The 16,359-nt window shown below is 36.6% G+C and overlaps 1 protein-coding gene across 1 annotated transcript in view; it reads right to left on the bottom strand.

Annotated features, from left to right (window-relative positions):
• RYR2 (ryanodine receptor 2) overlaps window positions 1-16,359 on the bottom strand; it is a 371,658-nt gene that overhangs the window by 135,654 nt on the left and 219,645 nt on the right. The window contains exons 28-37 of the mRNA XM_071581075.1: window positions 13,700-13,908; window positions 11,609-11,783; window positions 6,316-6,524; window positions 5,059-5,411; window positions 4,714-4,828; window positions 3,678-3,838; window positions 2,896-3,055; window positions 2,546-2,632; window positions 1,579-1,805; window positions 193-994 (exon numbers count right to left, since the gene is read on the bottom strand). Of these exons, the coding sequence (XP_071437176.1) occupies window positions 193-994; window positions 1,579-1,805; window positions 2,546-2,632; window positions 2,896-3,055; window positions 3,678-3,838; window positions 4,714-4,828; window positions 5,059-5,411; window positions 6,316-6,524; window positions 11,609-11,783; window positions 13,700-13,908 (2,498 nt within the window). The remainder of the gene's footprint in view (window positions 1-192; window positions 995-1,578; window positions 1,806-2,545; window positions 2,633-2,895; window positions 3,056-3,677; window positions 3,839-4,713; window positions 4,829-5,058; window positions 5,412-6,315; window positions 6,525-11,608; window positions 11,784-13,699; window positions 13,909-16,359) is intronic.

Below are 16,359 nucleotides of genomic sequence, written 5' to 3'. Positions count from 1 at the left end.
TGGCATTGAGAAAGTAATTCTTTTTCATTAAATAACAGTGGCTTGATCTATTGTGAACAAGTTTATATCAACAGAAAGATACTAAATCTTCTTGTTTCCTGAAAGGAAATTATTTCACTAACATCAAAATGCCTTATTCCTTGAAAGACAGATTACCAGCTGAAGAAATCAGGATCTGTAAAGTATTGTTACCTGTAATTTAACAGGTTCTGGAAGTTTCATCTGAAGGAGTCCTTCCTTTGGCATTTTCTCCCCTCTGGTTTCTTCCTCTCCTTCTTCGGACTTGAGCTCATCTGAACTCAGCTCTTTCTCTGAGAAATCAATTTCATCCTCCTGGCTCATTGCTTCTTTGAAAACTCGGGGCTCAATCAACTGCAAGATGTGTTTCAGATCCTCATTGTGGAAGATTCCCATAATTAGGAGGGTATAAAAGAGCTTGATGAGAGGGACAAACAGAAATTCTGTAGAACCTCCAACTGGATCTCTGACATGGAGGCTTCCCTCTTGAACAGCTTCAGTCAGCATCTCTATGGTTTTGGCCTTCAAGATTTCCAGAGGGAATTCAGGACTGAACTGAAAGCATTCACTGCTAATGCTTACAAAACTTGGAGAGGAGAACTGCATTCTTGGCCTTAATGAAGTACTAAGTCCTATACCCGGGAGGCCATGTTTCTTGTTTTCATCAGGAAACAAAGTAATACTCTTAGTCTCATCTGTCATTGGAACTATAAATTCATTATTCATCATTAACCTGGCAGTTGCATAGGTATTGAGATGGATGTCAATGAGTAAATCATAATATCCTGCACGTAATAATCCTGGCATGTATTTATTCTCAATAGCATAGAGGAGCTGAGATTCATCCACGTGGCTACACAGAGCATGGGCCACTCGGTTGTTGCCTAAAGCACAAACAGCTGAATATAATCGGAGGGTATGGTAGTGAAATTTCAGCAATTCTTCTTGTTCTGTCAGCTCTAAAATATCAATTGTTCTGCAGAATAAAAAACAAACACATGCAGTAAATTCCATATCAGTGAAAAAACTTCTTTTGAAAGTATTCAAAAAGTCTCCCTAAGGAGAGACTGATACTGGTTCAATATCAGTTCTAAGTGATATTGGCTCAATATCACTCCTAAAGATGGACTTATTCCACACTTCAGCTTTCATATGAGAAACACTGTCAAGCTAAGATTCAAGGGGAAAACAATAAAATGGCATAACTAAATTGGTCAAAAATCTTTAAAAATCTCTAAAAAAACCACCTTTGCTTATTCTACAGATTACCTTTAATAATTTCTAAATGGAGTTCCTTTCAATTTCATACAAAACCTGCATATACTATTAAAGTGTTTGGAGAGAAACTAGAAGAGTTTGGAAACACAACAAAAGGAGGTAGATTTTAAAACACTGAGAGCTAAGATAAATTTTAATATTAGTTAAATCAAAACACTGCCTATATTTACCTGTGTTATAAATACCAAGAAGACCTTGGGCCTTTCTTATAGAAATGGTATTACATGACTACGTCCTTAATACCAACCTAACCCTGATATAGTACAAAACATAATCATCAACCTGTTTTCCTCCGGAATATGAAGGGCCATGAACTGTAAAGGATTCAGACACTGTATCATCCAGCCTTGACGTTCACTGATCCGCGACACATCAATCTTCAGGAAGTGGTTGGGCACTCTGCTCCAAAGCACATGAGTCAGAAATTGGACATGAAGACGTGGAGGACACTGAGAGACTGGGTTTTTGTGTTCACTTTTGAATAAGCCAGCTGATAATGGCATTACATTCTGGAAAATTCCAATGGAAGAGATAATCAGTTTCATCATCTTCATCAGACAGTGTACATGTTATTCCTCAAAAAATACATTCAAGATGTAGTTAAGCAGAGTATAACAGAAAATTAACATGTTCAGTAGTTTTGAAAAGCAGCTGGCAACTGGCATAAGATTAGCAGCAAGACAGCATTTTCCTTTTTTTTTTTTCAATAGCAACATATCAACTCGAAACCTGACTGGAATGTGTGATTACTTCCTTGGATCAGAGATCTGGTTATACCTCTTTTGATTTCTTCAACATCCAATTACCCAAGGCAAGGAAACAAAATTCATCTCAGTTTCCTTGAGTGTTCTATTTGCATGTACTTTGAAATTATTTTAAAACACTAACCTAATCTGCAGTTACATTGGTCATCCATGTAGAATGAGGGTTCGTAGAATAAGGGATTTGCCTTACTGACCCCACTGACTTTTTTCATCATTAAAGATGAGATTCAGAAAATTCAACAGGACTTTGCAATATTCTCTGTCAGTTCTAATCAGTTTCAACCCTTCTTATTCAATGCACTGTATTTTAAAATCCTCAGTATTTAAAACTGAGTTAAGAATAAAAATGGCAAAAGTGCAAACACTCAAAATCATAAAAATGTGCCCAATACCAAGAACACACAGCATGCAAAAAATGGCAAAAAATAAAAGTATTTTATATGATTTATTAAACCTAAACCTGCACAAAACCAAGCATTATTTACCTTTATTCTTCCCAGTTCAAACTGGAAAACATTTGGGCTTGTCGCTTGAGCAAATACAGCAGGAAATAACTTTGTGCTCGGTTCAACCTAAATCAAAGATACACAAATACATAACCACAGAAGACAGCAAAACACTATTGCACATTAAAAAAAAAAAAAAAAAAGCAGCAGTCAGCAAGTGCAGACCTTTAAATAAAACCTCATAAAATTCAAATAGGAGGGAAAAATTATAGCCATAACAGTGGCAATTACTTTTTCTTATGATCTTGTACAAAAGCCTCTAGTAAGATGCAGTCTGAGCATTTGGTTTTCCCCCTTCCCACTGGAAAACATGATCACAAAATACTCACCTGATAGTATGTTCCCAGTTCCTTCCCATTAGCAGTGAAGGTCAGAAGGCCACTGGCAGCATCAATCAAGCAACCAATCTCCAGCCCATTATTATTACGTCCTTGTCCAGGGCTCATGCTCTCTCCTGCGCACACCATATAGCAGTTGCTGCGTTTTATACTGAATGTCAAAAGACAAATTTATTTATGGATGGGGTGTAAACTTTATGTAATGAATTAAGAACAACTTTGCATGGCTGCAACCAGGGCCTTGTGGCTGAAAACAGTGGATCCCACCATAACCACCGTAAAAATTTAATGAAACCTGGACATCATAAGTGAAAAAATAAAAACTGAAGATTACAAAGTATGAATAAGTTCAAATCTTTTGTAAAATTACAAAGACAAAACTGACTTTGCAAGTTAAGGTTTTAAATCATTTAATGTTAAGCATAACAGAAAGTTTCTGACACAGATAATGAACTGAAGTGCTGAGAGAAGCTGTTGTACTAATTTTGGCCTCAGAAGTCAATATTTACAGAATCACAGTCTGCAACTATATAGAAAAGCTGCACTATTTTACTTTTCAGTGCCTAGACATTTCACTAGGTTATTACTCCACTGTTTCTTCAGAAGCAAAAGGAGGTAACAATAAAAGTCATACTTTTTCCTACTACAGCTCTTTTTATATTTTTTTCCACGTCAACCCAGTTACATTAAATGAGGTGGATTTACACTTGATAAATTGCTAGTTGCTTCTATGGGTATAAAATACAGATCTTTTTAAGAAAATTGTAACCAACCTCTCATGAACCTTCCCTTTTTCATCTCCCAGTGTAACTGTAACGGTACGCACTCTGTCCAAGTCAAAGCTTGTGTCATATTGGTGGAAGTCCGATGTAATCCAGCCCACCCAGACATTAGCAGGTTCTTGACCAGGAAATATTCTCACTGAATAATAGTACTGTTAATCAAAGAAATAATGTTATCAAATGTTAGTATTCACTTTGCAGTGTACCAGTTTCAATCAGAATTTGTTGTTTTAAAATCTGAAAACATGTCCATCTCTTCAAAAGTAGCATAGGCTTGTTCAAGCGCAATTTGTAAGCAAAGCAACAAAAGAATATAAACACAAATCAAAATACAGCCAACAAAATATGCATGTTAAAGCAAAAAAAATAAAAAAGGGAAAATAGTGAAATGCAGCTGATAGGCTTGTATTGAAGGCTTCTGTATCATAGCATTGTAAGCTATTTTTTTATAGAAACTATGATTGTTCTACTGCAGGTGACTCAGTTTCCACTATCTAATATCTTTTAGAAAGAGAAGAATACATCAAGAAGAGTACTTTTTTCCTTTTAACATTGAAGAGTGAGGGTTTGTGAAGCTGATCCTGTCAAAAGAAGTATGTACAAACTTTCCCTGGGAATTACATTACACAAGTGGTCTGTAAAATTAGTAGAGATGTTTTCAAATGGTACTGAACAATGACCTACTAGTTTAATGTTATTTTCCCTATTTATTCCATTATTCTAGAACTACTATCTTCTTTTATGTTTGGTGTTACCAACACTAGTTTCAAAAATGTATTCAATTAGTTTATAGGTTTTCATTTGGAAACAGTTTTAGATGGACAATCAATTCAAAACAAAAGGAACAAAGCAGTCTTAACTTCAGTAGCAGGACAGGACTACCACAGAGAATTAAATCAAAATTTCTGCTTAAAAATTAGACTGTTTCTGAAACTCTTACAAGCCAAAAGCATGTAGCTATATAAAAGCCAAATAAACAAGCAAAAAAATCCCAAAGAGCTAAAACATCAATCCTATGTTATGATACCGTGGAAGTTTGCATCAAATAATCATAGTCATCCCTATCATCTGCTAGCACATCCTCAGTAAGCCGTGCAGAGTGACTTGTGCTATAATCTGGCTTCGTCCTCCTGAGCATAAATCTGTAACAGAATAAGTAAAATCAAAATCTTTATTAAAAACTTAATCCCAAGGCAAATTATTCAGAAAAGAGGAAGGGACAAGCTCATTTTTAAAATCACTTAAATTAATTCTGACCTTAAACCATATATTCAAAAATTATTTGACTGGTCTGCCAGAGATGTCTGGCATTTTCTTCTGCTTTGAGAAGCAGAAGGGGAAAAAAAAGTAGCAAACCAAGTATGCTACTAACCTTTGTTTAAGGCGTGAAGGCTTTTCTTGAACATAATCTTTATGGTTGTTTAACTCTGGTTTAGTGGCATCTTTTTCTCTTTCTGTCCGATCAGGAACTAGATGACCATGAGCAGTTTTCATTAGAACCTCAAAATCAGAATCAGCATCATAATCCTCCAAGTCATTCTTTGGGCCAAAAAGACCAGTGCCTGGCAACCCTCCTGCAGCTGATCTGGAGAACACTTCAGCACATTCAATGGGCATGCTTAATCGGAAAAACATGACATCTGTTTTACTGTTCTGTGAACCAAAGGACTTCTGTGTGACCTTCAGACAGGGGCAGCTGTCTATGGTGCCATCAATTCTCATTACCTATGAAACATAAAGATGAGATATAGTTGAATTGAAGTTGATGCATTTTCTGCCTTGTAAAAATTCAATTTATATCTCGAATATGCACACATGACTTGCAAAACTTGTAACAGCATGCTGTCAACAGTCAAATGTATTGCAATCATGTGCTTCCATTTTGAAGGGAAATATATACTATGAGGAGTGGATGTTTTTGTCCTTCCATTGCTGAATTAAAAAATAATAAGTCACAAAAAAAATGTTACCTTTCTAATCATAACTCTTGGCAACATAAATCCATCCCTTCCCAGGACACCAGAGACCAACATATATAAATCACATAAGTACATATGCAAGAACATAAATTGTTTCTTAAATAATACAGTGTGATACACACCATCTGAAAATGAATTCTTATTTCATCAATTTCAGAATGATCTCACGGCAAACTTACAAGCCACGAATTCAGTTGCATCAAGATGCACAACTGACTGAGACATAAGTGCTGACATAATTGGCTAATAAATATTTATTAAAATCAAAACCAATTAGTTATGGAAAAATCACAAAGTCTGTGCACTAGAACACATGGTATCTTTTACATAAAAGTACCCAACTTCTGTAAGTTGTTTACAAACACAGCTTTCACTGCACAAGGAGATCTTAACAAGGACATCTTGTAGAATTTGTCTCTGAGACTTTCATGTTTACACACATGACAGCTTTCATGGATAAAGAAATACTATCAACCAAATAATTACATTCTTTGCAGCTCTATTGAATGTAAGAAATTTCTAACAGGTGTAATGTTCATCCAGAATTGGGTCAACAAAATCACATCAAAAATCTTGTCTAGAAGTGCAAAAATAGAAACATAATTCAAATATATTCAAGTGTCTAGAAACATTTTACTAGGATCACAAACCTCAATATGTTCATGATTTGTGGGCACTGGTAGAAACTGAGGGAGCCTTTTACTCAGCCAAATGGTGATGTCTCTGTTTGTATTAACAGCAAAGGGTTCATACCCTTCCTGTAAGCCACATATAGTAAAATATTTTAAAGTGCTGACATCTTTTCCAAAGTTCATTCTTCCTACTTGAGATGGGCCCAGGCTGCACACAGGTAGAAATCCTTAAAACAAGATGAAAGAACATGTGAGTTGCACATCATGAGCATCAGCGAACTGCTTTTGTCCATGACTGAATTCAAAATCATTTGGTAAGAAGAAAAAATTGAAAAATCCAAAAAGCAAAGGTTATAAATGTAAGCAGGCATCAATAGCACATCATGTCTTGCATGTCACCAAGCAATGTACCTTAAACATCAACCTGAAAAAAAAGAAAAGCCCTCTAATAGTCATGGAACAACTTAGGCAACAGTCAATTTACTTCATGGAGTCTGACAGCCAGCTCATGTGTATTCACTCTGCTAAGCTGGTAGAGTGTTGCCAATTTTACTCCAAGTCTTACTACATTTGAGATTCCTCATAAAATTCCTTTATTCATGTAATTCTGAGAGAATCTTACTTTAAAAGTAATATAATGTTTGCTTATCCATGCAGCTATAATAGTGAAAAAACCTATAAATATGCAGCAAGCACATGTCAGATTTAAAAAAAAAAAATTCATAAAATTGTGACTCTAGATAATGAGAACTGACAATACAATATTGTAGCTTCATGAAACTTTGGTTTGGGGTTGTGTTTTCTGGTTTACCTTTTGAATCAGCTTCACATTTGTATGCATGTTACTGTTTCACTAGCACAGGGAACTTATTTGTGACTTTGTACTTTTAAAAAACTGGGGTATTTTTCTCAGTTTCACCATCACAGTTCAAAAAGCAAGAAAAAAAACCTTCTCTTTCTTCTATTCCTTTTCATCCTGTTTGTCAAATTCCACAGCTACAAACCCCTTGACAGATTCATTTGATCTAGTTATTAACACAATGATTCTGATTCACGTGAATGTACCAGGTATTGAAGGATGTAAGAACGAAATACAACTTAGTTCCTCTCATTTCTTTGTGCTGCCTAGATAAAAAAAGGGCAGAGTATCCATTCACGATATGTTTGTTCTTCAGGGACAAAAGCAAACCCCAGAGCACCATCTACAGGAATGACTGTTCACCAGATAAATGATAAGCCTTCAGTACCACTTTTTGAAGATTTTACTACAGATACACAAGATTGGTTATCATGTGTATATGTATTAGACATAACACACTTAATGATATACACTATGAGTCAGAGGTTCGAGTCCAGATTTTTTATCTTCACAGCTTAGCTCTTAAATTCTTGCCTTTAGGCATCAGCTTCTCAGATAACAAAACAATATAGACAACATGATTTATGTCTATTCTGTTAGGCAAATCCAATAATTAAGAGTATTTTCTGGCACTAAATGAAACAATATTCTATTATACAACACATAACTGGGAAAATTATATTTGCATAGAGATATATGCCATGGTAAAGCCCAGCAGCTCAGATGAATTAATTGTTAGATGTGAAGCAAGTATTTTACACTCATACACAAAATGAAAGTGAGCATTTGAAAGATTCCCTGATAGAAAACAAAGAAACCTAGAAAAAACTCCTACACAGGTAAAACTCTAGTTGATATTTTTGCTCAATCTCGTACTTCCCATTAACCCTGTAAATGTATCCAATATGAAATCAAGGTGACAATCCCTGTCAGCATTACAAATTCCATTGATGTCAGAAGGTACTGTACATGTAGATAACCCATGGAAGTAACTGTTAACTGCACAGTAACTGTTGCTCTGTATAAATGGAATACAAATATAAGTATGAGGTCCAATCATGAAAACACTTTCATCTCTGGTGAAATTTTGCACTGATTTGCCAACGGCTCAGTTGTCATTAAAGTGTTTTAGGGCTCTTCTTTATATGACAAAGACAGAACATATCATCTTACATGGAGTGTGCTGATAAGGCAGTGTTCTATGGAATAGAAATAATCAGTGTGCTGATAAGGCAGTTTTCTATGTAATAAAAAAAGAATTTTCAATACCCATTTCTAAATGGGTACCCAGCCATTTTATATGGGATGATTCACATATTCCACATAGTCCTTGCATGCTGGAGGCTACATACATTTTTGACAATACCCTGGCTCTCAACCTGCAGGTACATAACTGGGCTATGTAGCAAAACTTTTATTTCACTGTAAGAAATAGCAAAACAAGAAATACTTTAACATTACCATGTGAAGGGTGACCCTCTATCAGTGTCTGTCACATGTGGCTAAAGCACAGGATAGCAACACTTTTCATAATATTCCCTGCTTTCAAGAACACAACATGGACCTCCTGATCCAATCTTTCAAACACTACAAACAGTTAATGCTCACTGAGATCATGAGTAGACCAAATAAGATTTGGTTTTTACAGTGTGCCTATTGACAGTGTGAAATTTCTCTTATACAAATGCATAAGATTCAATTATGATTATCAATATTACTATTGAGATGATATCTCATGAACAAATTCATCTGACATAATCCCAAGGAGCTCCTCTTGCTGGCAGTACAGCCCAATACACAGCACATAAGCCTTATTAGTAAGGTGGCAGAGCACCACTACCCCTTTTCATCATTCGTAAGTAAATTAAAACTACAGGCCTGTTTTACAGTAAGGCTGCATCACAAATTCTGACTTTTTTCTTTCTGCAGCAACACAGCATGCATGGGCTGTACTGACAGAAGTGACTGGCAGAAAGGCCTCAATGCAGCTCAGCAAGAGCCAACAATAATAAAACCAAACTAATGGCACACTACCAAAAAAAACCCCAACAAAACAAACCAAGCAACAAAAAAACAACAACAACCAAAAGAAAAAAAAAGAAAAAAAGAGACAGAGAAAGCTCCATAAAATTAATTTATTTGGGGTATGTCAGATATGTGTTTGCATACACACACATACTTAGATTTGCCTTTCCTCCCCCCTCCTCTTCCCCCAAAGGATTGTGTATTAAATACCCATAATATTTTCAAATATAGCTCTAGAGTTATTATGTGTATGTATGTATGGCCAGACTTCGCAAACGCAGATTTGGGCAGGGCTCTCTCCCACATGGGGTGTACCCTTCCAGCGTGCACAGTGGATTTTTTAGGTGAGGCACAGCGTGCGCAGAACTGGCCCCACCGTTTAAGTCCTGAGGTCCATCAGCCACGGCCAAGCGAGTTTGGACAGTGACAGTGAAGTCCTCGGGACTGTCACAGCCCCCGGTACTAACCGGGGCTGACCCTGCTGAGCATCTGAGATCTGACAGGATGGGATGGCAGGGAGGCATTGAACTGCCAGGGGACGGTCCCCACTGAGACTCAAACTCATGACCTTGGGATTCGGAGTCCGGAGTGCTCTCCTTTACACCACGGGACCACCCTTTAGAGTTATTAAGTCTGGAATCAACCAGCACGATGCTTTAAAAACTGAGTAGGAAGTCTTATTTCAAAAGGCAAGCTCTTGTCTACGAACATGACACTAAAGGAATTTTATGTGAATTACAAGGATTTTGTAGAAAATCGGAAAGTCTTGAACTCTGACATTAAGTCTTTGATATGGTTACTGAAGCCTTCAGGCTCCATATCAAGCCAGGAACCACTTCAGCAGTTTCAGACTCAACAGAGATCTGCTTCAATCTGAAGCTGCAGCTAGAAACAAGTACCAGAAAAAGTACACCACTGTGATTTCATCAACTCAGAAATCAAAATAGCAGTCAAACAGGCTACCCTCAGAGTTTAATAAAATTTCACTTTCTTTGAGAACCTTACTCCTCAGTGGGATTATATTACCTAATAACTGGAAAGCCACTACAATTTCATGGCACCAAGGTGATTTTTTTGCATATAGCACTAACAATAAGCCAACTCATACATCCCTTTCCCTTACCGTGTTATCACTGCATCTTAAGAAAATCTGAAGTAACAGGTACAAGTCTGGAAAATTGATGGCAATTATGTGATTTTAAATTAAATCAAAATATTTCTAATTCCTATGGGATGGAAGAAGGAAAGAAAATTCTTCCAAAGCAGGCCTGAAAGTAAAATACTCTGAAACCCAGAAAAAAAATAAAGTGGTTAAAATTCAAAGAGGGAATTGCCTAATTAATAGGGATGAGATCCATACATCCTCTGAGAATACAGATGAGTGACCCAACAGGAGCATTTGCAGCTCTTACTGTTCAAAGAATTTAACTTTATCTCTCAGCTACAGTTGTATTGTTTAACAGATGTGTAATACATATGGCAGAATATATGTACCTATAACAAATGAAAGGGAAAGATTAAAACTTAAACTATTTTTTTACGTTACAATAGTTCAGAATTTTAAGCAGTTAACTAAATTAATGCCATTTCTTACCCTTCTCTTTATCTGTTTGCACACAAGTGCATAATGAAATTCATAAACAAAATGCTTCTGTGGGATAGAAGCAATCTGGCACGTGACAAACTCTCACAATCTTTGCCATCTTTGGCAATCTCATAAGCTATGGCTTCATAGTAAACTAACACCTGATTGTGGACTCTGAAACCTGCACCAAGAACCCTACAACAACAGGCACAAAGCTCAATCTTCTGGTTTAGAAATAAGCAAAAAATTTTGAAGGCTAGCTTTGTATCAGATGACTTTAGCCTGGATCAGGTGCCATTTCTCCTCCCAGTGCTAAATGAAAACTTTAAAAATGACAAACTTCCTACCAGTTTCTCAGTAATTGGATAGAAATTTGGTAACATTTCAGTACTTCATCTAGATAAAATCTCATGTCCCTGGCCAAGTAAAAGGGGTGGACTAGGTGATTTTCAAAGGTTCCTTCCAACCCAAATCATTCTATGATGCATTCTATGATTCTGTTATATCTTATGGTGACCTGCTGCAATGAGAATGAAGTACTAAAGGTCATGAATCTGCCGCTCCAGATACATCCCTACAAAACAGTGAAAAGATCTCATGACAATAGATGGCCTCAAAAGTCATGACAGAAAAAAAGACTTGCCTCATCCTCACACTCAGCAAACTTCCTTTCCAAAAGCTTAATACTAATAAAATAGAGAAAAAGACAAGGGGTAATTCCTGGGGTGAAAACAGGGGAAGAGGGTGAGGATGTGAGGACGAGAAACACACCACATTAAAGTGAAATCAGAGCAAGAACTGTGTAACAACAAATTAACACCACAATATATTACAGTACTTACCATCACCAACCTCAAAGTCCTTGAATGCAAGTTCTGAACCTGAGTCATCAAGCAGGATTTCACCATTTAAGGTGAACATCATAGTGTGCTCATTCATGTCAACCATGCAACCAACAACATCTCCTGCCAACCAAGAGCGGCCAAAATGCTCATTACCTTGATGCCATCGCTGTGCCTGAAAATAATTAAAAGAATAATAGTAACAATGTAAGTATGCCTCTCATCTTAAGTGGTAGAAGTAATAATCAACCTCATCAATTAAGCTGGCACTAAAATTAACATTTTCACAGAATATCATTCCAAAGCTACGTCTTTGAGTGCTCCAAGTTGACTCTGAAAATGGCAATCCAACAATTAACTTCCTGCAAGCACCCTTCACATCAACATTGTAAAACATTGCTAAGAGATCTCACAGGGAAAATTGCTATTTCAACACCTTAGTAACAAGTAAGAGTACGACTCATTTTTCTGCAGTTCCATGGAAGACTTGTAATTACAATAATATGATATCAATTACAATGTTAAATAGCTGTTTCACAAACCTTTTTTAAGCAATTGCTTTTATTTATTTCAGTAGCCTATACATTCATTACTTGCAAGAAAACTTTATTGTTTTCTTAAGTATACTTCTAACAATGTTGTGTCCAAAATAAATGAATCTTCCTGTCACACCAGATTTTGGAAGGAATAGAACTGTCTGTGGATGAGGCAAGCACTGAGTTTCTGATAGATTCCAGAGTAGCTGAGGGCATGATTAATGATTCCCATGACTGACTTTCAAGTCAAAGACTGCAAAAAATTTGACGGAGTCCTTGATTTGAGTTCAAATAAAATTATTGTACCAAGCATAAAATAGAAACAGTGTTAATAACAAATAGGTTGCCTATTTATATATTCCTTTGCAAGTAGATTTTTATCATCTGTATTCATCCTGAAAATTGTACAAAACAAATGAACCTTTCTGGGTATTCTGAAGATCAAATTTTTTTCTCCAGCCAAAGAAAGAAACCACCGAAATCAAAGACAACAAAATAGCTTTGTGGATTGAGACCTAAAGATCAAAAACTAACATTCAGAAGGCAAACTGCAACAGAGCTATTCCACTAAAAATACAGGACTTGAATAGTTTAGGGAAGCCAGTCAGATATTTTACAAAAACAGCTTTTCAGTTCTCTTTCCAAGGCACCTTCTCATGTAAAACGAGAGTCGAAAAAAAATTCCCACAACGTAAATAAAATGCATCTTGAGAGCTTTATCTAACTGGGAACAGCCAGGAATACTGTTGATTTCTGTTACATATTATAATAGCAATAAATTCAATTAATTCCAATACCAGATACAAGAAATATTTTAACAATAGCCTTGATAACAATTATGGTTTGGATAGCAGTCACACTTGCCTTCATACTGAAATTAAAAGTTTCAGTGCGTCATTTAATGTATTCTGATGATAATCAGTGACACATAAAAGTTTGTTTTCCTGTATATTTTTACTACTAGATTTCAGTCTGTCATTGATTCATGCAGAATCAAATTTGAGCAAAACTTACTGATTCTACAATACTTCACTTAAGCTGTAAGGATTTCCATAAAAATCCAGGTATACTCTATTGAGCTCTTATATTTCTACAAAAAAATATATCAAAGTTTGCCTCAAACACTAACTGTTAATAATCTTACCCATATTTATTCCCTTATGGTAGTTCCTATAGAGAGAACAACGGAGTAAAATTTAAAGAAATTATTCATAGCTAATTACAGCCCTGCCAGTATATTGAATTTGATTAAGTCACTCTGATTTTCAGTTCTCTATATATACTGTAAAAACAGTTTGAATCCATGAAAAAAGTATAGAAATGCCAAAATCCTGCTAATTAATTTTTCAGGTGACTCCGAAAAAATCTATGATTCTGGTATATTCATGAATCTTCCTTATTCCACCCAGGCCCTCAAAGAGAGAGAGAGAAATAACTTTATAAAACATCAATGAAAGAAGAAAAGGCAATTAAGTTAACAGTGATATATAGAATATGATGCAAAAATGAAAAGGTTTGCAATCACTCATATTATTACAGATAAATACATACAAACCTTAAAACCATCAAAAACAAAAGCTTCTTCATCAGAACCGAGCTCCTGATCTGGCAGACAACCAGGCCTGGTCCAGCCAACTCTCATGTCTCCTGCAGTTACTGCCTCAAACTCAAAGTACCACTTCCCAGCCTTCACTGCGTAAGTCTTTTCTGTGCGGAAGATCCTGAACTTTTCCATTATTCCACTGCACAAGTCCAGTCTTGTTGCTGTAAGTTTTTTGGGGTTTTTAAATAAAAAAGTAAAAAAACATGCAGAAAATACTGTATTAAACTACTGATAAAACAAATTAAGACAGTGAAAGCAAAAGGTAAAGGAACCCCTTTGGGCATAGGCATGAAAAGAGAAATGTCCCTGCAGAACAGCTGTGTGGGGAAAATACCCTTGCCCATTCTGGGGAATCTGCACACTTGAGTCCCTCCCTGAAATAACTCTACACTTGTAAACCTGTCATGAGTGAAGAAAAAAAAAAAAAGGAAAAAAAAAGAGAACTTTGAAATCTGAGTGCAGCTACAAATCAAATGACTCAGAAATCATTCTGATTCTTTTTCTCAGATTAGAAAAAGAAGACCAAAGCACAGATCCCTTTTCACAAATCTGTAGTGTATTAAAGCTTGTGCAATCTTTAAAAAGTCAGCATTCCAACCTAATGAACATAATTCCTCTTCTTCCTGAATTTAAGACAAAATGTGCCTGCACCTACATGCATCTTTTTGTGCTAAGAACGTCTCTCTTTCTCTTCTGTTTTCTCAGCCACATCAAGATCCAATTTTCCAATTTCATATAGAATAGCCTTTAAAATCACATCTCTCAGAATTTATTATCACTTCTCAAGCCATCATGCCTGACTAGGTGAGGCTCATTAAGTTTCTTGCAAGCAACTCTGAATTCTCTGCCACATAATTAATAGTTGGAGATGCAGAACACCACTAGAGGGCTCTAAAGGTTTTATTAACAGTATGGATTTTGGCTGATGAAAGAGGATCCCTATAACATGTTTTATGCAACTCAAAAACTTGAGAGGCTCATAAACTGTAGAATTTAAATACTCAAAATAAGTATAAAAATCTTTTGCTGAATGCAGTTCCAGTCTTTGCTCAAGAAAGACCAGTTTGTGGGACACTGTTCTGCAGTTGATTCCTCTGGGAATTTTGCCACATCGCTGATAAGATTCAAGGATGCCCTTGCATTCTTTGCATTTAACTAGTAACTCTATTTAGAGAACTAACTAAGTGATCTCCGCATTTTAAGGAAAAACTAGTATTTTCCAGCACTTCATTCCTAAGGAAAGGCAGAGGCACACAGTTCTCAGAGCTGTAAATGAAAAAGGAGATTAATATTGTTCAGCAGGATTTGGAAGAGATTGTGGAAAATGAGTGTGCTCCCTCTGTGAGTGAGCAGAAGCCATGGTCACTCTTTCTATGCAGCATCACCTTCCCACAGTGGGAGGGGAAAGAAGTCTAGGATTATGCAGTACACTTACACTCTCCAGACTAGGCATTGACGTAGGAGACCATGGCATTTTTGCCCCAACACAGTCTACTCCACTAAGGATCATTGTTCTGCCTATTCAGCAATCCTGCCTTGTTGCACACTCATGTTTTCAGTAATGCCTCATATTTAAGTGTAATTTAATAGCAGTCTCTCATAAAAGCAGAAGACCAGAGCATGGATGTGCTTTGGAAAAGAAATTCCAAATGGCAGGTTCTCTGTGTACATTTTGGCTATGAGTTGTATCTTCTGCAGAAATGCTTTACTGAAGGTCTATGGGCTAAATAGGTCTAAATTTAGCAATACTATTACTACGCAAAGGAAGAAAATAATAGTAAACTTAAGGTTTAGACTCATTTCTCAAAGTTTCCACACTTTGCTGAGATTGTAAGGATGCAAGTTTCAATTTTGATTTGATTATTGCATATTTCCTTAACTCTAAGTAAACTTCTGAAACAGGGTTGCTGAGGGGTTATTGTATCAGAAATTAGAATTGTGGACATTTTTTGGTCTGTGTTTTGGCCATCTGCCACCTGTGAGGAAGATCTACCCTTTTCCTGCCTAGTTCTAAGCAGAAGGAGCTGATAAAGTGAAAAATTCGTCCTTGAACAAAAACAGACTTCGCATAAACTACAGTTATTTTGAGTCTCTCCTATTGGTTACACTGCCTGGGGAGGAGAGAGTTGTTAGGGGAGGGAGTTTGGGGAGAGAGAAGAGAAGAATTTTGAAGCAAGAGAAGAAGCAGCAGCGAAGTCGGTAGCTTCTTCCCCGGGGCAGGGCGGAAGGCTTCAGTGCTCCAATCCCCGCCCCCCGCCCCCCCTCTCCGGGCAGACATCTCCGGGGGGCTGGTTTGCTACGCGAGGGAACCTGTTACTGCAGTGAGTTGGCTAGTGGGTTGGTAAGACATCAGTGCCAGCTACTCCCTTGGTGAGTGGGGGGTGTTGGCACGCCTGAGTTTATTGCTTTTTGAAGGCTCTTTTCCTTCCTTTTGCTTCCCCCTCTTTTTCCACCATAAAACTCCTGTCATTTTAACAAACTCTGGTGAATAAAAAACCCTGTTTATTAATCGCTTCACAGCGTGTCTGGCTCACTTTCTGGCATCTTTTCGAACTCACCCTAAAACAGTTATATCTATTTATTTTATTTTTTCATTATATCTCCTGCTTCTT

Source organism: Pithys albifrons, chromosome 2 (genome assembly GCF_047495875.1).
Source record: "Pithys albifrons albifrons isolate INPA30051 chromosome 2, PitAlb_v1, whole genome shotgun sequence".
NCBI lineage: Eukaryota > Metazoa > Chordata > Aves > Passeriformes > Thamnophilidae > Pithys > Pithys albifrons.
Note: the sequence above shows the minus strand (reverse complement) of the source record. Positions and strands in the feature narration are given on the sequence as shown.